This window comes from Pagrus pagrus (assembly GCF_965226575.1).
Source record: "Pagrus pagrus genome assembly, chromosome: 23".
Classification (NCBI taxonomy): Eukaryota; Metazoa; Chordata; class Actinopteri; order Spariformes; family Sparidae; genus Pagrus; species Pagrus pagrus.
Genome location: NC_140205.1, coordinates 11070263 through 11091831, shown reverse-complemented (window position 1 = coordinate 11091831; position 21569 = coordinate 11070263). Strand labels below are relative to the sequence as shown.

General features: G+C 40.6%; 1 protein-coding gene across 2 annotated transcripts in view; it reads left to right on the top strand.

Annotated features, from left to right (window-relative positions):
- The first annotated feature begins 2755 nt into the window (after positions 1-2755).
- Positions 2756-21569, top strand: part of ptpn12 (protein tyrosine phosphatase non-receptor type 12) — a 50353-nt gene continuing 31539 nt past the window's right edge. For both annotated transcript variants that reach the window (XM_084345619.1, XM_084345620.1), the window contains exons 1-2: positions 2756-3334; positions 21366-21474. In XM_084345619.1, coding sequence (XP_084201745.1) covers positions 3233-3334; positions 21366-21474 — 211 coding nt within the window. In that variant the 5' untranslated portion in view covers positions 2756-3232. The remainder of the gene's footprint in view (positions 3335-21365; positions 21475-21569) is intronic.

Below are 21569 nucleotides of genomic sequence, written 5' to 3'. Positions count from 1 at the left end.
TCTTTTATGTCTGTTAATGTGAGAGTCGACTGAATATCTTTGAGGTTTGGACTGTAAAAACAGACATTTGAATATATATAAACTTAATTTATACATTGCTTTGAAACAGGATTCAAACATGGATAGAGGCAATAAAACAAGCAATGAAAAAAATAAGTGGCATAAACACTCTTATGAATGATAAATGATAAAGGAGATACGACATGTTGGCAATAAGACGATGTGCTAGATTTAATAAAAGGCTTTTGTGAAAAGATGTATGTCACCTTGGACTTCGGGAAATTGTGATGGACATTTTTACGACACTTAATAGTCCAAATAATTTATCTGTTAGTTGAGAAAATAAACAGATGAATGGATGATATGAAAATGATGGTTAAAGTTAGTTGCAGCCCTAATGTACTGCACACAAACAAGCCTACATCCCATTCAGGACATAGTTAAGGGCTTGTTGACAGACTGCATGATGCATTTTATTTTGAAAGAGAGGAGAGGAGAGGAGAGGAGAGGAGGGACAAAAAAGAGAAAAACAATGACATATGCAGGACTCCGTTATCAGACATGACAATCAACTGTGTCTCTCATGTCTACTAAATAAAGAAGAGGCCCGCAGCAGAGAAAGAAGGGGGGAAAGAAAGCAGAGATAACATTAAATATTTACTGAGGATAACAAGCAAATAAGTTTAAAGACTGGAGCAACAAAAAGCAGTTTGTGTGTGAGCGCTTGTTGGCTCGTTGACAGCGTCCCTTCTCCTTCTCCCTCTGCCTCATGCTGAATAGACGGGCTTGTTTGTTGTCTCTGGTAGAACGAAAGGAAAACAAAGTCACTCGATTCCCCTTCTCTCCGTGTGTGTGCTTATCGGAAGACAGTTAATCATGCATAAGTGTCTATTGAGTCCCCCGCCAACTCTCTCCAGAATACCAATTTACCATTTGTTCTTTCCCTCCCTTCCTTTACCCTCTATCTCTGCCTCACCAGATTGTCTGCTACATTAAATTTAAATGAACTGGGTGCTAAAAAGAGCATTATTTAACAAAAGTGTGTAACACTCATTTAATCTAACCAGTCCTACTAGAAGCACTAATGCTGTTTCTAGCATGACTGCAGCCTTACATATGTGTCAAGTGGAGATGTTTCATGGTAAATTTGTTTGTTTCTATTCCTGGTTGCATCCTAATCCAGATTATGTATCCGACCCATTAATCTGTTGGCTGTTAGCTGCTTCTTCACTCTGGGTTACACATAATCCACCTCTCTTCTATCTATCTATCTATCTATCTATCTATCTATCTATCTATCTAGATTAAAATCTGGTGGTATGACCGCATGACGGGATTATTACAACTATTCACTCTGATTTTAAACCATAGAGGAGATTACTGTAACCTGTTCTCTCCTGTATCCCCTCATATGTGCACACAGTGGACATGCATGTTGGTAGATAGTAGAAAAGGTCACTGGCCTCCATAAGGGATTGTATATATGTGAGAGCCACAACCATGAAAACAGTTGGAGGGAATTAGACAGCACGCCACCTGGACCTCTTACATAACAGAAATATGAATGCATCAATGATTTAACTGAAAGGGACCACCATTATTAAGCCTGCTCAGCCCAAGCATATCTCAAACTCACAGACATTTATTTTTAAATATTGTCCATATACTATGCTAAATGATAGGTACATTTGTATAAATGATGCAGAAACATCTAGAATCTTAGCCATAAACATATAAGATATTTCACTTAAATATTTGAGGAAATATAGCGGGATGTGTCAACTCATTTGCTGACAAAACATGCAGCAAGATACAGTCCAGTCCAGTGAGAGGATGGCAGACCCCCCTATTATGAAACCATAAATAATTTCCAAAAGAAGGTCTTGTTTCATGAAAATCTTATATCTTATCTAATATCTTATGTCTTATTTAAGCAATTATTATATAGACAAATTAATCTAGAATACCTGTAGAATAGAGATTACTGTTCATATTCATGTAGAAACATGTAGCCTAATCAAATGGAAATATTCATGTAAATAAAGAATCAATGAACATTCACAAAAGACAACAGAAATGGCACTTTTTTGTTAGGCCTACCACTTGTGTCATTATGTAGTCATTTTAATTTAATGCTTGATACATTGACACAATGTAGTGCTAACTGGAGGGTACATGCACATTTTATTTTTAAATCTAAATTAATGTATTGGATTAGTAAAGATGGAATATTGTTTTTATCCATGTGCAGTTGATTATGTAAAAACATATACATATAAACACAACACATAACAACAAGACTGAAGGTATAAATGCTCAAATTATACAGTTAAATTCACAAAATGTAAGAAACACACCTGTAGAAAGAGATTACTGTTAATATTTATGTACAGCAATATCTAATTAAATGATAATATACATTTTTTTAAATAATATGGTGTGATAAACAAGTTACACTTAAATCACAGCCTTAAATGTGACTGGATCATAAACTACATTGTTGTATTTCTTTTACAGCAAGGTGGTCATTCATGATGATACCAGTGATGATGACTGACCGCGTCAAAACGACGGACACACATTCAATCCAATCAGAGCTGGCTCTTTGGTAGAGCGACGTACACGTTAGCCAATAAGATTCCAGTATCTTCTTTCAGCTATCCAATCACAGGCAGCTATGTCGTGGAAGGGGAGGGCCGTTCTGTCCCTTGGCTTAGCCCAGTCCGGATGTTCCCCAGTAGCGAATAACGAGCAGCAGTGTGTGAATGTGGCAACCGAGGTAGACAGGGAGGGGTAGATAGACTGACCAGACTAGGCTTTTTTTTGTCTTTTGTCTTTATTTTTATTTTCTTACAGAACCAAGTGTTTACAGTCTATGTTTCGCCCCGGTGGTGAAGTTGTTTGTAGCGCAGAAAACCCGGCCGCCGCTGCTTTTCTTTGGGACTAACCGTTATCGTTGTGAAAACAGCCCAGAAGAAAGAAGGAAAGGGAGAAACAACATGGGGCGATAATAAAAAAAAAAAAAAGAAGGTGTTGTGAACCGACGATGACTCTCTGGGAGGATCCGTGAAGCTTATTTATTTTTATTTATTCCCCCCTCTTCCCTATCCCTTGTGTCCCTTTTTTTGGTTGTTTTATTTCTACATTTTCTACCCTCCTTGCTACTTTGGGAGGTTGTTTTTTTTTTTTTTTTAAAACAAAAAGGAAAAGGCAACGGGGATACGTTACGAAGATGGACCAAGCCGGCATCCTGAGAAAGTTTATCCAGGGGGTGAAGGCCATGAGCGAGGGGGACGAGGAGAGGGGAGAGGACAACTTCGGCAGCGACTTTATGGTGGGTCAGACATTTACCTAGCCTCCTTTGCCCTCACATCTGTCTCTTCCCCTTCATAATTTCCACCTTTCCCTCCGTACTGACCCTCCATATTCCCACCCCCTCCCTCCCTCCCCGTCTCCTGCTTCCCTGTATCCCCCAGGAGGTGAGGCAGGGGCGGCCACACTGCCCTCTTCCTTTTCCTCCCATTTCCAGGCTTTACATGGCGGCCTAGCATTGTCTCCCAAACCAGCAGAAACACCACCGTGCCTCCTGCTTCTTCAAAATTAAGAGAGACAACAACAAAACAAGACACATTCACGTCACTTTTCCAGCCTTCGGCTGTTTTGTCTTACATGGCGTTGCTGGGATAGCTTAGCTTGTAGGTAAAGGCTGGGCTAAAGTGCAGTGTTATGGTGGCTCACTGTCTGTTAACCATGCCTGATTGTGAGGATACAGTGCTATGATTCATTGTCCTCTCTGATCCTCAGTAAGCAGTGAATACCCACCAGTGGAAATGAGCTTAATTGTGTGTATTATCTCATGTGATTTACATAGTGTTGTTATAGTCTCTTGCTAAAAATCTCTATGAAATATTTATAGGATGACTGTAGTTACTTATTTACTGAGAGTCTAGGGGAGGATATGTATTGTAGTGGATGATAAATCCACCGGAAGACAGTAAAACCAATACCTTTATTTGCAAATTACGGTTTTCTAACAAAACTCAGGGTTTTCACTCCCTTATTGATGTACATAGGGTGGACAAAATAATAGAGATAAAGCCCAACCCATACTGATCGATATTAGGGAGTAAGAAATTCTGATCAGTATCTCGACCGATATGCACACAGTTTTTGCGGTGATCAGTTGTGGCAAAGATATGTTACGGAGGCAGGATATTCAACGATTTGACAATAAACTTAACTGTCCAAAATGACACCAGGTAACAACGCCTTGAGCACCTTTTTTCTGCATCATAATCTCTTTAGATAAAGCTGCCATAACAACGCATATGGGAGAATACATAGATTGATAGCAATATATCTGGGACCGGCCAAGTTATATAGTGGTTTGTCTCAAATTAGAGACACCGTATAATGCAGTGACATTCAACAAAACCACAAACTACAGCATTCATAATTATTTTTAGATTAAACTATATTATGTGTACCTAATAAATGGACAACTGAGTGTAGATCTTGACCGGTTTTACAGGATTTTGATTCTTCCATGTGGAAAGGGTCTTCTGAGCTGTAAAAAGACATTTATTGTCAAAGTAACATATTTTAATAACATATTTTGTTTGCCATATGATAACCGCCGCCCTGTAGTCTTAAGTTTGCCCTCACTGCATCACTGGATGTTATTGTGTTGCAACGCTGGACTCAAAATAGGACATGGCCCAGGCTTGTGAAATAGCTGAAATAGCCACAACAGGAATGGCACTTCTTTAATAACACTTGTGTCATTATGTGGTCATTTTAGTTTAATAGCTGTGATCAAGATGCATTGAGAAATGCAGCGCTAACTAGAGGATACATTCACATTTCATTTGTAAGTTTAATTTAATGTAATGTATGAGCAAAGCCACTTAAATGATCCAGAAGAAATGGGCGTCTGTTACAGTTTGACTTGTTGTAGCAGCAGAAGCTTGGTTTGGGTTTCCTTTATGATTCACATTATGTTTCAGGGAAGTTAAGTGTTTTGTTTAATTGTACAGAGGCTAATCAGCATCAGAGCGGTTAACTTTTTCTCCTTTTGCCCACAGTTACAAACACACACACACTTCTGTCTCCTTACTTCCCTACTTCATGCAAGCTGCTTGCTGGAGCTTGCAACATTCTTTCTGGCCCATTTCATAACATTTTGTCCTGGCTTTAAAGCTGCAGCTTTATCAACTCCTGGGCACACTTTGGATAAAAGCTACACAATTTGAAAGGCCTCCCTCACTGAAATAACAAATCCTGAATTAAGGACAACTCGGTGTATGTGTCCACCTGTGTGTTGACGACTTGGCCTGTCCTGTCCTTCGAGTGTGTGTTTCAGAAAACAAGGAGGCAGCGGATATTGCGCAAAATCCAGACTAGAAGGGGCGTTGGGCCGCGTTAGAGGCATTTAGGAAGTGCTTTATGGGTGAGAGAGCCAAAGGAGCTGGGACTAGTCTTTTTTGGGCTTAATAACAGGCCATTCATTTCATAATGCACCTGATCAGAAATAAAATGTCAGACTTATTGTCAAGTATAATTTCTACGTTTTTAAAAAAGATTTTTATGAGCTTCTGTTCCTCTTAACCTTAGATTCTCTATGTAGAGTAGACTAAATATAGGTTCTTCTTTTAGCACCACCACACTTCTCATTCATAACTTTACACACGTCCACGCCTTGTTAAACTGCCTACTACAACCACTGTCCACTGCTGATTCATATTGGTAGGATCTGTAGGCGAGGTGGTCTCAAAGCTTGTTGTTGAGGTAAAAGAGTGTTCCTTTTTTCAATTTTCCTGATGAACCATCCCTTCAGAAATGCAGAAATCCCCTTTTCAAACTTTCAGGACACTACTTCTTGCTCGTTGTGCACCAATTCTTGATTCTTTAAGTGTTCACTTTCCTTTCAAATCAACCTAATTGGCATGAAAGACAATTACTTGTCTCTACTGCGGAATAAATTTCCTGTTACCCTTTTGGCTATCATGCTTCTCTCTAGACAGTAACTTGACTATTAACCGGCCCGCATAAACGTCAGAGTTCTTGCATTTGATGTCTTAAACCCAGTTACTCACAATAATCATGCAAACTTGCTGAATATCTGCTTTGTGGCATTCATGTAAATGGGGCTTCGAGCTAAATTTACTGGCAACATCCAGACAGTGAATTAAGAGTTTCATCTAAATTATTCAGCAGACACACCAGCTTGCAGGCCAGAAAACTTGTTCAGATTGAGCACAGGTGGGCTGCGTGCCAGTGTACCAACCGAGCACAATTAAGACTCATCAGCCACAGCTAACGTAAGTAAATGCTTCAGCTGGTTGCTGCTGGTCTTCAGTCACACCGGTTCCGAGCCTCTCGTGAAGCTTTCAGTTGCAGGAGACAAACCACACACGCATGGGGTGTGCTCCTTTGCGCTCTGAGTCACCAGGACACCCTGACATAACCCCCACTTTAACTGCCTATTGTTGTTTATATATAGAATGTGTTTCATAGGCATAATTACAGTGCTCTGGCAGGGCAACGAGTCAGCGATTATATGCTTTGTTTAGTTCTCCTTTTCAGCTTTTTGATGGAACGGGAGAATTAAAACATTTTTACCACATGTGAGAAATGTCTCGATCTTGTCAGGTCTGAACTCATCAGAAAAAAATCAGGGGCCCCTTTTAGCTGTCAGAATACGTAAAAGCCATTGATGATTTGAGGAATTTCATTTAGTGCCATTCGTATGGAAACACAACAGCAACTGATCTAATTACATGGCATAAGCTGGTGCATATGGTGCGAGCACATCAAGGCCTTCCATGAACTGCGAGGAGACAGACCAAACAGCCCCCAGTCTGGAGTTAAAGGTGTAAATTGGGAGCATTTTTTATCATAATCCCAGTGCTATAGTAATCTGAGAGCTAGATTGCATGCTGCTATATACTCCTACAAACACACAGAGTTATAGCCAGTATATGCATGTAATTTATCTCCGCCTTCATATATGAAAGAGTATGTTTAAAAGTTGAACTTAACAGCTTTGCATGTTGGTGGATCAAAGCAGCAGTGAGAACTCAGTAAAAATGCACACAGTATGATCATTTTAACCAATCTGGTCTGTTGATGTCTTAATTCAGAGGGATACAAATGGGATGAAAGGTAACATGTACTGTGGGGTCCTTGGGTCTGTCATATGATGCAGGATCTGCAAATTTGGGGCATCTGTGCAGTCGCTGGTTCCATAAAAACCAAACAATGGCAATCTTACTTGTTTCACAAGGGTGGTTATCAACTGGCTCTGTCAACCCACGACTTTCCAAACCAGCTATTAGAGCGCTTATGTAAGACAGCCAGGGTTTTTTAACAAATAGCCAGTTACAGAGGCAACATTAAGGACACATCCAGAGAAGATTTCAAAGAAGACAAAACATTTGGGTAAAATGTGATTATCTTAGTGTCAGATGTTATATGATTGATTAGCTAGAAAGAAACAGTATAAACACAAAACTAGAATATGAAGACCAGAAAAATAAGTCAATTATATCAGTAAAAGGAAGAACAAAAGGGTTGCATTTACCTAAATTTATTGTTTATCAATATAAAAGAACCCATGGTTCACAACCGAATAAGGAATATGATCAAATTTGAACCTAAGACTTGAAAAATGCTCGATTCTCATCATAATCTGGTGTTTGATCTACACAGTCACTCACGTTAACCACAAACATTTAAATATATGAAATAAAACAATCCTGTCGCAATGTTGGTTTGTTTTCTCAAAATAAGCAAGAATTCAATAATCAAAATCAAAACATACAATAGTGTTAGATAAGAACAGCGTGTAAAATAAAGTGGCAGTTTACTCTGATTGTTGTTGTAACTTTATTTCTCGCAATTGAAAGTTACAATATAGATTTGATGATTAACGTTTCAAGACCTGGCTAGAAACTAGAATCCTTTCCAAAAAAAAAGCACATTTAAGAGCACACAGCGAGTCCTGCATCATGACTGACTACAAACTACCCAGTAAGGCACTGGCAACTGTTATAAAAGAAATCAGCTGAAGGGATAGCTTCTTTCATATTCGCTCCTACAGTGCGACAGTGTGAATTTGCTTGCGTGAAGTTCGTCAAGTCGAGCTAGAGTTAGAAGCTCAGCGTGGGCGTTATTTCCTGCCATTAGCGAATTGTCTGATCTTGACAGTTATGTTCAAATTAACTGGACGAGGTGCAAATATTTGCTGTCATCATTTTTTGGTTTTGACCAGACTTTTCTAAAGTTAAACTGCTGACTCACAAATCTGGCATTGCATTTTATGGGCGGAGCACTGACTGTCTGCTGTCTTGGACCGAGACAGTATTTGGCACTTCAGTTCTGATGTGTCACTTCCTGTGGGCAGAGAACAGTGTCTGTGTTCACAAAGACTTTCATTTGGGCAAAGAGAGAGAAGAGCACAGAGTTTGTAGAGAGACGCTCTGCTTTTATGCAGACTCACCTTCTCGATCTGATTAAGACTTCTGATTTTTACATTTAAAGCTTATACTTTGATAGTATTGGGGTGACAGTTGCACACGTAGTAAATTGAGCAAGGTGTTGCGTTTAGCTCAAGGTCAGGTTGATTGAGCACACAGCTGTTGATGGACATACAAGCTTCAGAGATTGATCTTCTGACCTCTGTGTAATGAGAAACCTTCTGTAACTACTGTGCTAGGTTCACCACACAGCTTGGTGGAAACATTACAGAAGACCTAAACCCAAAATGCCTCATAGTGTTGTACACATGTGAATTTAACTTATGCACAATCTAACTTGTTGGAACTGGGAACAAATTTCTTCAGACACATTGCAATTTTGGCGTCTGTTCACATGCCAGGTGCCCCAATATGGCAAATGAACAGACGTCTGTATACGAACAGATGCCTGGATATATTTCGGACCATGTATGAGATAGGACGAGACACTCAAGGTGTGTTTTATAGAGGTGTAAAAAGCATTTCACAGGTTCAGCAAATTTTGCTTCGAAGTATTTTGAGCTGTAAATTAGGGGAGGTGTAAAAGGAGCACGGTGTGAAGACAGGAAATAAACCACACGGCTGGAAACGAGAAGAAAGATCTGTGTGATCAGTTACATCACCTGTGTCATCACACCAACTTTCATACCGTTTCCGTACCTGCTTTTGGGAACACCGGACTCAGCATTGTAGTCTAGACAGGGTTTAGACATGGGAGATCAGCCTCTGTGTGTGTGATGTGTGTGTCTGTGCGAGTGTGCTCCTGCCCCACCTTTGCAAGCAGATAACTCCCAAGCTGCACATCAAAGAAAGCGAAAAAGTGCAAACACACACGCTTCTCTAAACATGTGTCCTGTCGGGCAGACATAAAACACTCACAGGGGAGGCAAGCAAATGAGATGCGACAATGCCTAACATGCTAGTGTGTGTGTGTGTATTTGTGTTCTTGTGAGGTTGTGTTTGTTTGCAGTAACAATTTCCACTGACACCAGGGGGCTTCCCCTTCTCCTTTCTGAGTTTCGTGTGTGTCTATGTGTGCATGTTTAGTGCCTGCACACACACATCCGAGCCTGCAGCACATGATCTGGAAGCCTTTATGCCCCATGTATTACAAGCCCACACACACACACACACACACACACACACACACACACTAACACCTCACTGGTCACGGATGCAAGGACCCCATTTGTGCCTAACAGCATGACAGGCTGGTGCCAGCACATAGTGTGTTTTCAAGAGGAGGTTGGACTTGTCAGAAATTGTTCTGAGCTGTCTCAGATTAACTCGGCTAAGACAGTCACACTGACTGAAGGGCAGGGAAATTGTGACCAGATAAATTATGTGCATAATTGTAAAAATGATGAAAGTGACAGTCCAGGTTTTAAGACAGAGTATATTGATGTGCACAGAGTGAGGTGTATTTTCTAAACAACCAGTGATGCCACATTGTTAAAATGTGTTTTTAAAAAAGATTAAAGCTTCCCTCTCTGGAGATCAGTGTGGAAGTGAGCACTTTATGTTATCTCTCATTACATAAAATAATGCACCACCTTTTCTCTTTTATACAACTCACCATCAATCAGTCAGTCAGTGTGTTGAAGAATAGCCTGAGGGGCTCGGAGAAGCTCAGCCCAGACCATTTATTTGGCAGGCTCTGAAGTCTAGGGCTTTAGGTTTCAGGAAATGTATCTAAGAAAATGATGCACCTAATCATTTGAGCATCAACAGAGGGGAGTGATTCGTACAGTTTGTCCTTTTTTGTGTTGTCATTGGACTAAACTACTGACACATACTGGCTGTTGGGCTTGCTGCGGTAGTTGGTATTACTGATGTTACACAGTGTTGGGCAAACACAATTACATTACCTGCCCCAACTGCCATTTTGTTTTCCTTTCTCTTTCAAAAATCAACCTTGTTGGACGGCGGACGATATAAAAGACGCTTTATATTCCTATAAAGAAGAGCTGACCGACAAGACAATGGATTTGTGGTCAAAGCAAAAAGGATCTGTTCATCTAACAGCTTAACAGAGGTTGCTCCTACTGGCCCCATTACTCTCTGAAATATCTCAAACTGTAAAAAAATGTTTAAATAAAATTAGCGAAGTCCTTGAAGTAGCGAGGACAAGGCCTCTGTACAAGGGAAGCCTGCTCTACCAGCTGAGCTAGTGGGCGCCAAGAATTTTGGCAAGTGCTTTACTCACTCACAAACACATTGTACTTCCGATGACTATCTCATGATAACCACCAACATATGTTTCAGAGGCTGAATGCTTTTACTTTTAACTTACAGATGTAGGAACGTTGCATTGGGAGTATTATAATATAGCGCTCTACAGATATTGTGTCCTTTCTGGTAAAATGTCCATTGTAAAGGGCAACACCGGTGTTGTTAGATGTTTATTAACTGGTGGGGAAATGATCTCACTGTGGCGATCTTACTAACCATTTTCTCAATGAAATGCAGGGATCATGTGTCGTTTTTTATGGTGATCTTGTTGTCCTGTTTTCAATCTAAGATGCACATATTCCAAGTTGACTTTGGTATTGAACTAATATGTCAACAACCACTAAAAATAAGTGATAAACAGAAGCTGATAGCTGGTAAAGTCTGCCTTGATGGTTTCCTTCTCCGCCATCTTCCATCGCTGGCCAAAAAATGAGAAGCCTGATGTGTGTTTGTGCGGCTGTGTGCTTTTATTAGCCTGTTTGTGTTCGTGGGTGCAGGGGGGTACATGGCAGGGGTCGGCTGCTGTTTTTGCAAGTGTGTGTGGCAACCACTGTGCACCCGTCTCATGTTACTGTAACAAGACTTCCCAATTTCTTTTAGTGTCACAGGCCTCCTTCTTTCTCACCCACCCCCTCCCACGGCTTAACCCAGAAACCAGCCTCCTGCCCCTAAGCCGGGTATTTCTCAGAAGAGACGCAACATAATATTTCCGCTCTGAAGTTACGGTGTGTGTGTGTGTGTGTGTGTGTGTGTGTGTGTGTGTGTGTGTGTGTGTGTGTGTGTGTGTGTGTGTGTGTGTGTGTGTGTGTGTGTGTGTGTGTGTGTGTGTGTGTGTGTGTGTGTGTGTAGACTTCAAATGATGAAAGCTAGTTGACATACCAACAAGGCTGAATAACTTTATTGATCAAGATAAGGAGACCACACACTCAAACACTCAGGAAATTATGCAGTAATGCCCCTGTGTGTGTAATGCGTGACTTGGGTGAAAGGAAATGGCTACATGGAGGAATCATCTTAGCCTTGGCGGCTCACACAAGCATAAACACACACACACAAACCTGTTAGCAGCATCCACCTGGCTGAAGTGTCCTTGAGGTGGACAGGACACCTGTAGTGTATTAAATTATTATATCGGTAAACAAACACAAAAATGTCACATTAGGGGTCGAGTAAGAGTGTAAAACACCACATAGGTCACCAGTTTGACCCTACATACGAGCTGTGAATATCTGAGCAGGGAAGTTATTAGTTTTCAGACACACACACTAAACACACAATGAGCTCCTGTCCCGGGCGATTGGGATTATATGCAGTTTTTGTCCACATCTGCTTCCTGCAGCAGGCCTCCATCCAGAGCGGGAAATTACCACCAGGCAAATGCCGGTAAATGTTAACTATGTTTGCTTAGAACGGCAGCGAAGTCAACAATTTTAACTGAAATTCAAACATGTCAGAGTTCTTCAGCCGTGTGTCTGGGCTGCAGAAATGAGCCCGACTCGCAGTGCTTTTGGTAACAATTTCCCTATTGATGATGCCCATAGATTTTGGAACTTATAACAGTAAATTCAAGAAGGTGTTTATTATTTGAAGCTTATTTCAATGATGCAAATGATAGAGAGGAAAGAGGGGAAGTCATGCTGTGAAAATGATGTCATTTGGGTCTTCACAGGGAGAGTCACATTGTGGTCAGCCGCAGAATAGCACTACCGAGGTTGAGGGCCTCAAGGACACCTCTCAAACCCTGAGTGAAACTAATAGCTCAGTATACAGTAATTGTGTCGCTGTATCTTCTTCCGTTCTCGCAGATTTTTTCTTTTCTTTCACTGTAATCGTTTTTAGGGTCTATTAATATAATTGTGTTTTGCTAGTTTAAATATCATGCAATGTAATATACTGTTTTGTTTTCTTACTTTATAAGATAATGCCATCTGAAAAAAGTCAAATTTCATCAACTAATCAATGGTCAGTTTGTCATCTAAAAATGTGGCGTGCGGGGTGGAAGTTTCGACTCTATTGTCACAGATAAATGAGCAAACCTCAGCAGATATAAGACTGAAGACGGTCGTCTGGTTATGGTCTATTTTTGTCCACATCTCAGAGTTCGACTCAACTCTCATCTGTTTCTTCTTACTATCCCCCAATCTCTTTCCGCACTACATCCTTTCTCCTGCTTTTATTTTTCTCTGTCCGCTTTGTTTTGTCTGCTGTAAAAGGGCAAACACTGACTCACTGTTAAAGGAAGCTGTACGAGCAGCTTCTTCTGTGCGTGTCAGCATACTGTATGTTTCTATTCACTATACATGCGAGGCTGAGATTTTTTTGGTGACAAAGGAAGTGGGAACCCAGAAGTGATGGTGGTTTAAAACGGCTGGTTGAAGCGGGCGCTCTCAGCCCAGGCCAGGTGTTTCCTGGGGTCAGTGGGACCGCATCAGCCACCACATACACAAAAAGATGCACGTGCAGCCACAAACGCATAGACGCAGACTTTATACATCATTTTTCTGTTTATGTTAAGTTGTAGTTGAATTAAAAAATAACTTTCTAGGATTCCAGCGCGTCATTGTTGATTATGAGGTCGTTTTAGTTTCTTTCGGGGATTCCTATTTTTAACATCACATTCTGCTTTTCAGTCATAATATGTTGAACTACTTGCATAACAGAATAATTGTGTCAGGTGGTTTAAGGATAGACCATGAAAGAGTGACAGACAGACAAAGAGAAGCCTGATAGCTAATGACGGGAAAGCACGTTCTGCTTTGTGCCAGTGAATGATGCGCTGTTACACCCCTACATGTGTGTAGTGAGCGAGTGTTCATGCCACTCATGCTATCAGTGCTCCACTGACCTATATTAGCCAGTAGCCATAAAGTGGAAATGACTGCACAATGCATGAGTGTGTACATGTTTGCATGAGCGTATACAGCTGGCGACTGATGCTAATCGTCGGACATTATCTTTGTCAGGATCTTGAGCTAATGAGGAGGTGTGACACACACACACACACACACAGGCACACACGCCAGTCCGGCCCCCTGACTCATGCTAGTGGTCAGGGTGGGGTTTCATACCATTTCCTTAGTGATCAGGCTTCATTAGCTAGCTCTTATGAACTAACAGGATACACCTGACATGCTGATGTGTTCCCTGAAAAACGCTGATATTTTTTCTCAATTAAACAATCAATGAGGAAGTACGGCATTTTGAGAATTATTCTTATTTTTATTTCTTGCAGAGGGTGAGATGAAAAGATCATTGGGCGGGTTGGGCATCGCTGAAAAAAATTGTTACCAATATTGATGCGTTGACTTTGATAATGGTTCTTGAACGATACTTATTTCTGTACCAATATTATGCAATCTGTTTTAACACTAACCCCCCCTCTCTGGGTGTAATCTAGTGTTTTTCCTGGATGCCTCGAGACAGCCAATCACCAGCACTGTTAGGCCTTGGCACAACAAACATGCTGCATGCTTATTGGCTCGCTGACGCTGGTTAGATTTACTCCTTAGGTATTGAAATTTGGTACTACTGAGACATTTTTAGATACTTGATGGTATTGAGGCAATTCGATCGGTGCCATAAATATATCACAGTTGGACACTCAGCCCTACATGTCTGTACAGTAAATATGAAGCTAATGCCAGTAGCTGCTTAGCACATCTCGCTTGTTTGATTTTCACAAAAAGAAGTACAAAAACGTCAATCCTAGTTGCACGGGTGGTCAACTGCCAGACTGTTTCCTGCCAACTTCCTGGAGTCTCTGTTGGTTTAGTCTTTATGCTAAACTAAGCCGATTGGCAAGTTGCCTTCCCCAAAATATTAAGGGCATATACGTGAAAGTGGTATCAATCTTCTCATTCAACTATTGGGAAGAAGGCGAATAAGTACTGTAAACAACATTTTTAAATGATTCCTGTTAATGTGCCGTTTATATCATAACCCCTTCAATTCACAACTTCACAGTTCTTCATTCAGTTAATCAATAATGCATTCAAAATGTTTGGTGCAGTCACAATTTTCTTTGGAACAAAATATGACTTTGCACCTTTTTTTTTTTTTTTTTGCTGATTTGGGACTCTAATGCCACACAGAGAGAAATGAAGGAGGCGAGAACATCAATCAGGCTTATTGAATCGAGAATCAGAAGCAAAGCGACACACTCCCACAGACCCTTTTAGTCGCTGTGCGGTAGCGGCGCATCTTTTCTCCCCGCATGCTCGCAGCGCGGGACATGGATTTCTCTGAGAGCATTGTACGAGGTGACCTATTTTAGCTTGTGTGTGTCTGCATGGAAGGTGACCGTCAGTACAGCCTCTCCGCCACTAGCTCTCGACACCCATCACACTTCCTGGCCACACACACATAAACCTCTTTTCCCCCACCACTTCTGCAGGAAGAGCATATTTTCTGCCAATCACTTCTCGCTGCTGAGTTCAAGAAAGAGAATGTGTTTCTCTGTGTGTGTGTTTGTGTGTGTGAATTATTTAGCGTGCCAGGGAAGTACAGCGATGCTGACTTATTCAGCCAGGAGACAGAAAGTAGGTTAGACCCACTAACAAGTACATCTTTCTCTACCCACATCTACCTCTCCGGTGCTTTTTCTACCTCTGCTGGCATTTTTAATCTCTTGTCTTCTGCCTTTCTAATCTTTTTCATTGTCTCTCCATCTGTCTCTCTCTCCCTCTGCCCAGTAACTGCCCTGGCATCCTCGAGTCATTTTAGGCCAAGTTAAGTCATTGTGAAGAAATGTGTCTGGGAGCGCACATGACTCGGTCGCACCCTGAAGGGGGTCTGTGAAGTCGGCACTGGGCTTTTCGGGGGCAACGCCCTGTGTGTGTGTGTGTTTGTGTGGCAGTGGAAGTCGAGCGTTCACAGGAAACTGGCCAGCTCAGTCATGGTGCTTTGCTCTCCTGACTGATAGGAAGTAAGAAACCAAAGGGAATAGAGAGGTTGAAAGTGTGTGGAAGGAGTGGGAGCAATAATTATTTGTGCATGCAATTCTGAGGCCAAAAGACAGTTAAAAGCGCTGGAGTGTGGTACTGTAAAGTGGCATTTGTAATACATCAACAATAGATTGTGTACCCCAGTGTAATCAATAAAACTAGTGTGGGTAGATGACCGAGCTTGGTGCATGAAAACACTACAACTAAATCTGTCCGGAAAGTTGAAACTAGTTGACCCTTTGACAGAAGTTCAAGTGAGCATCATCTACTAACAGTTGTTCATGTTGAGTATCATAAACATGGCATTTCTGAAATGTTAGCCCATGTTTTGTAGACAGATGTTTTAGCATACTGCTGGTGTTTGCACCCGTACTTAAAATGATCATTTTACAGCCATTACAACTGCCACTGTTGCCATCTTTCTTCATGAAATTAAACTTTTGACTGTTTCTTCCTCTCTGCCATGACTCTTTCTTATTGTCCGTTTCCAGTTGAATGTCATTGTTTTGCAATCGCACTACTGACAGACAAATATGTTGGCATTGATAAAATGTATTGATAAGTTTAGAGGCACACGATTCTGAAGGATCGGACCATTTGGAACCGGTTCTCTTCTCGATTCCAATCCTTTGCTTCACACATTCTGCAGACGTGACCACAACAGTGCTGCGTAGGTGGTTTCAGTGAGTTCTTGTCTTCAAATGTGTGAAAACCAAAGAAAACCTTCTGAGAGTTTTCTAGTGTTGTAGTCACTTCCCTTTCCTGTGAAGAGGAGTGTTTCCTGTGATGTTCTGTACCTGAACATCTGCGTATAACATACTTCGAAAGGTAAAAATGAAGGGGATTCAAAAAACAAATGACCTGGGCTTGTATTTTTATAATTAGTTGTTTAAAAAGTACAAATTTGCTCCACCTTTTCTTTAAAGCCAGCAGTTAGCCAGCAAGAAGCAGTTTTGATAACTAATACATATGAAGGAAAAGTGAAGGACATTAAAAAATAGTTTATTGAAGACCTTTTCAAAACAATTTGTTTAGCGGTTAAACTGTAAATTCCTAATTTTAAGCAAAGATGCAAAACTTTTTTCAAGGACTAAAAGTAACTTTTTTCATTGTAATGCAGTTTCATTGGTTGAAAATATTTTTAAAAATCCCTGTCAAAATTTTCCGGTGCTTAAGGTTATGTATTTAAAACTATCTCAAAGTCAAAAATATTCAGTTTACGATGAAGAAAAATATCAAAACTACGTATCTGTAAAGCTACAACAAACAAATATTTGGTAGTTTTGCTTGTAAAAATGAAAATGATTTATCCACTTGTCTTTCTTTTTGAGATATTGATACACCACTGACTGTTGTGTACCAAATAAGAATTGAATAGAGGAGTATACACTCGAGCAGTGATAGAAACAAGCATGTTTACTTTTCTTTGCCCTCTTTTCCTCCTCCATTAAGGACAGAAGCTAGTGCGAAGCGACAGAGTGTGTAAAAGGAGCGTGTGAATGAACGACAGAAACAAGGAATAAAAGAACCCATTAGCTTAGTTACCAAGAGCCTCTTAAAAGCCTTGGCTCTCCCTCTTTCCTGAACTCTCCCTTTCTCTCTCCCTCTCCCCCTGTTCACCTCCCCTTTTGCTTTTTTCCCCTCTTTCTCCAAACACCCACATCTCCTCTCTTCCTCCTCTTTTTCTTGTTTTCTCTTTACACTGCACCTCTCCCGTTGGTTTGTTTAGTAGAGCAGGCGAGGACTCTCTCCCTCTGCTTTCTTGCTTTTGCATCCTCCAGGCTCAACCCAGCATTTGTGAGAGTGCACACACACGCCTGCATGTGTCTTTGTGTGTGTCTGTGTGTGTGTGTGTCTTTGTGTGTTTTACGTAACAGGGGAAGTAAGAGTAATTAGAAACAGGGTCTGTCTCTGGAACAATGGAAAGTAAAGAGAAAAAGGGGCGACACAGACAGTAGCTCGGTCTCCATCCAAGATTTTTCTTATTTTAAACGAGGTATCAAACTATAAAAACTGAAATTTTGAATACGATGACAGCTTGTATTGTATTTTTATCAGCCTGTTGAGTGATTGAATTTGACTATGTGGAGTGTTTATGGACATTTTTAACTGCTGTCTGTAAAACATCTGTTCACTACAGCCTCTCAGAAGTGTTGCGTCCACATTTCTACTATTACAGTGTATGACCGACCACTTGACCTAATTCAGCCTCAGTGAGGGAAACATACACCCAATCCACATTTAATTATTCAGTGCTTTAAATGGAATGCTTGAAATGTTTGCACACAGCTCGCTTGGATGGAAATTGATAGTTCGAAAATAGCACGACAGCGTAGCCTTTAAAATTTACTCTAACCACAAGGTCGTACTGCTGCACTAATCTTTTGTCGGCTGATTTAATATGCATTTTTATGCTGTACAAATGTAAGTATAAAACACACATAGATTTTCACAATTTTAGTTTTTAAGCATTCATCGTACTCCATATCTGTTGTTAATTTGGACAGTTATGCTTCTTATATAAGGAAAATACATTTGTTTAAAGAGTCAACGTGTAAAATATGGCCAGAATGTATTTTTTTATATACAAATTACACCTTTACCTGTGCACGTGTTTGACTCGAGACAGAGAGGAATAAACTTGGAATTAAAAGTGCTTAAATGTCTTTGAACAAGACACTGAAGTTCTTATTTTTATATGTTTTTTTCTGAAGCTAATCTCTTGCAATTTGACCTAATAATTAAACAAGCTGTGCTGTTGTAAAAACGTAAAATCTCTCCCTAACCAGCAGCTGACATAGTCTATCTTGTATAGACTCAAACCGGCGATAGAGGGACAAAACAAATATTGATTAGGTGCTACAACATGCATAGGCTTTATTGGAAGAATCTGAAAGTCCTTACTTCCCCAGTTTGCTGTAAATGAGGTGAAATGGGATACGAATAGACAAAACGTATCCTCATTACAGTGTTAGAGGGCACAGTTGTGTGCATGTTTGTCTCCACATAATGTGTTTTGTGGGTTGGGGGAATCAAAAACCATCACAAATCACTACTCCCTGCCTTCTCTGCTCATTGTGTGTCTACGTGTGTGTATGTGTGTTTGTGTTTGTGTTTGTGTGCGTGTTTCTTCCTGGGCTCGGGCCCAGCACAGAAGCAGACCTCTGTTGGAAATGTAATTCACATGAGGCCAGAGGAGCTCTAATGCTATTACCACACGCACACACAGACAGACACAAATGAACACACACAAGCACAGCTGTGTTGCCGCCCACAGTCTCTGCATGTACCTCCCTTTCTCTCCCTTGTTTCCTCTCCCTCGGTTTCTGTCTCGTTGTGGTTTACAAAGATCAGTGATGCAAAATGAAAGGTGAAAAACTCATTATGTCTTTTAGGGTGCATCTGTGAGCTAGTCTAAACTGTTTATGCGTGCGTGTCCGTTGTGTATTCAGTGAGTACAGCGGGCAGCTCATCGGTTTGTGAAACTACTGGAGGCCTGCGTCAAATAGACACCTTTCAGTCGTTGTAAATGTCGCCACAGTAGCACAGAAGTGATGTTATGACAAGAGTGAAAAGAGAAACAGGTACAGGAAGAAAAGTCTGGAGGTTTGAGCGTCTCAGGAAATCAGGATGTACAGTATGTGTCCTTGTCACAGCAGCACGAGGAAAGCCTGCAGTCAGTGCCAGAGAGAAGAGGTGGGACCATTTTTCACACGAGGCTCCGGCAGCCCGAACGCCCACGCTGACTTTCTCAGAGTCAGAGAGAGAGAGAGAAAGGGGGGAGTGAGTGAGGAGAAGCAGAAAAAGTGGAGTGATGCCTAATTTCCTCACAGTCTCGGAAAAAGAGAGGAAAGTGATTGAACCAACTGAGAGAATAAAAAAAAAAAGAGGCCCTCGAGAGCGATATCATGTGAGTGCTATCAGAGTCGAGCAGCAGGAGTTTTTTATGGTACCAAAGTCTGGCTGTGCTTTTGAAGTTTCCTCAAAAGTTTCACTGTGACACTCAAGGCCACAGTGAAGTTGCGAATGAAAAGGATGAAATTCACAGGAAGTTTCAGAAAGCCCCTGAGTTTTTTGTAGTTGTCTTCCTACGCTCACACCAGTCAGTGTCTTTTTTGATACTTACCTTTTATTTTAGTAGAAAGTCAATAGATATAAAGCATTTTACATCGCACATTTTTGTTTTTAAAACCAAACACACAAAAAGCCTATAGGAGTGTGTGTAGCAGAGAACCAGGGGTGTTACATTATAACTGATGCTCTTTTACTTGAAACCTGGTTTATATGAGTGGATAAACTCAGTCATACTTTCCAACATTTATCAAATATGTCTGCCGCTAGTCTCAAAGCAAAAGTTAGTTTTTCCATTACAAAAAATGTCTTGACCAGTCTTATGATTTAGAAGAAGGGGGTATCCTGCTGCACAACTTTTTTTAAATTGTAACGGCAACATTTAGTTGTGTATACTGTAAATGGTATTTGACAACAAAGCTGTGATCAGTGGCTGTAGCTGACTTGGCTACAAGTGAGCTTCAGGCTTGTGAAGTTGAAATAAAACCATTGAATGGTATGAACCCAACTGAAAGCAAATACAATAGAAGTCTGCTGTTTCTCTAGAGTTGCTGATCTCTAGAAATCACTCCTTAAACTCTCACATTTGAAATAACAGTCATTGAGTTCTGTAACTGATGTCAAACAGAGGTCAGTGTAACATTTGGTGGGAATGTTTTTGTTTCCTGGTATTTGTAATTGTATATCATAGTTGCAAATCTTTGGAAATTTTCTGGAAATTCAGTTGAGACGAAACAAAGAAACTATCAGACAGAATATTACCTTTTTCTGGTCTTGAATAAGTTCTTAATTGCACACCACACACTTCATCACATGGATGCAAAAATCCTGCAGGATATTCCTTTTTTGCCTTAATCTTTGAGCACTTTTTGCCTGTTTTGTATTAAGATGGTGCTATATAAATAAAAGTGTAACTTAAAAGAACAATTTGTAGGATAAATGACTTTCTGAGTCTCATTCCTGGGTCGTCATATACCGAAACTTTTGGCTTGGTGAACAGCATAGTGTCAGTTTTTAACAACCTATGATAATCAACAATCATCTATCTTACAAATTGCTCCTTTAAACCTCATGATCCAAGACAACCAGAGGTATTAAATAGATATCTACTGGTTTAAAAACAGTATACTGAAATCTATACTGATTAACAAATCTCTTATGTCTCTTTGTGAATCAGCTTATCGATCCCTGATGGTTCTCATTGTAACTAAACTAAAACCTCACCTGTACGGCCTGTGAAGTGCTTCTTTTCTGACCCAAAGTGTCTGAGGACTGCTAACTGAGTTAGCGTTAGCCTGCTATCAAATAAGAGAAACTGTAATGGTTTCCTTCCCATTAACTGAATGTGTGTTCATCAGTGTCAGCAGCTATTAGATTTGGCCACACTTAACTTCTTGCAGTGTCATGCACAGAGGAACAGTCAGCGGGTAGGGCGTAGTGGTGTGAATTTCTAAGGATGGGTAATGTGTGTCCTGACAGAAGAGTTTAGCTAACTGTTATCTGTGTGTATGCAAGTCCATTTTGAAAAATTACTGTGTTGCTTTTCCTCTGATAGTAGTTCCATTGATATTTACAAAGCCTTCTCCTGTCTTGTTTATTCCAGAGGTTACGGCGGTTATCGACGAAATACCGGACGGAGAAGATCTACCCCACCAACGTAGGAGAGAGGGAGGAGAATGTCAAGAAGAACAGATATAAAGATATACTACCATGTAAGTCCTGCTGGCACACAAACAACACGCACGTTCACATTTCACACATGAATGGTTTCCTCATAACAGACATTTTGATCTGCCAAACACAGGTG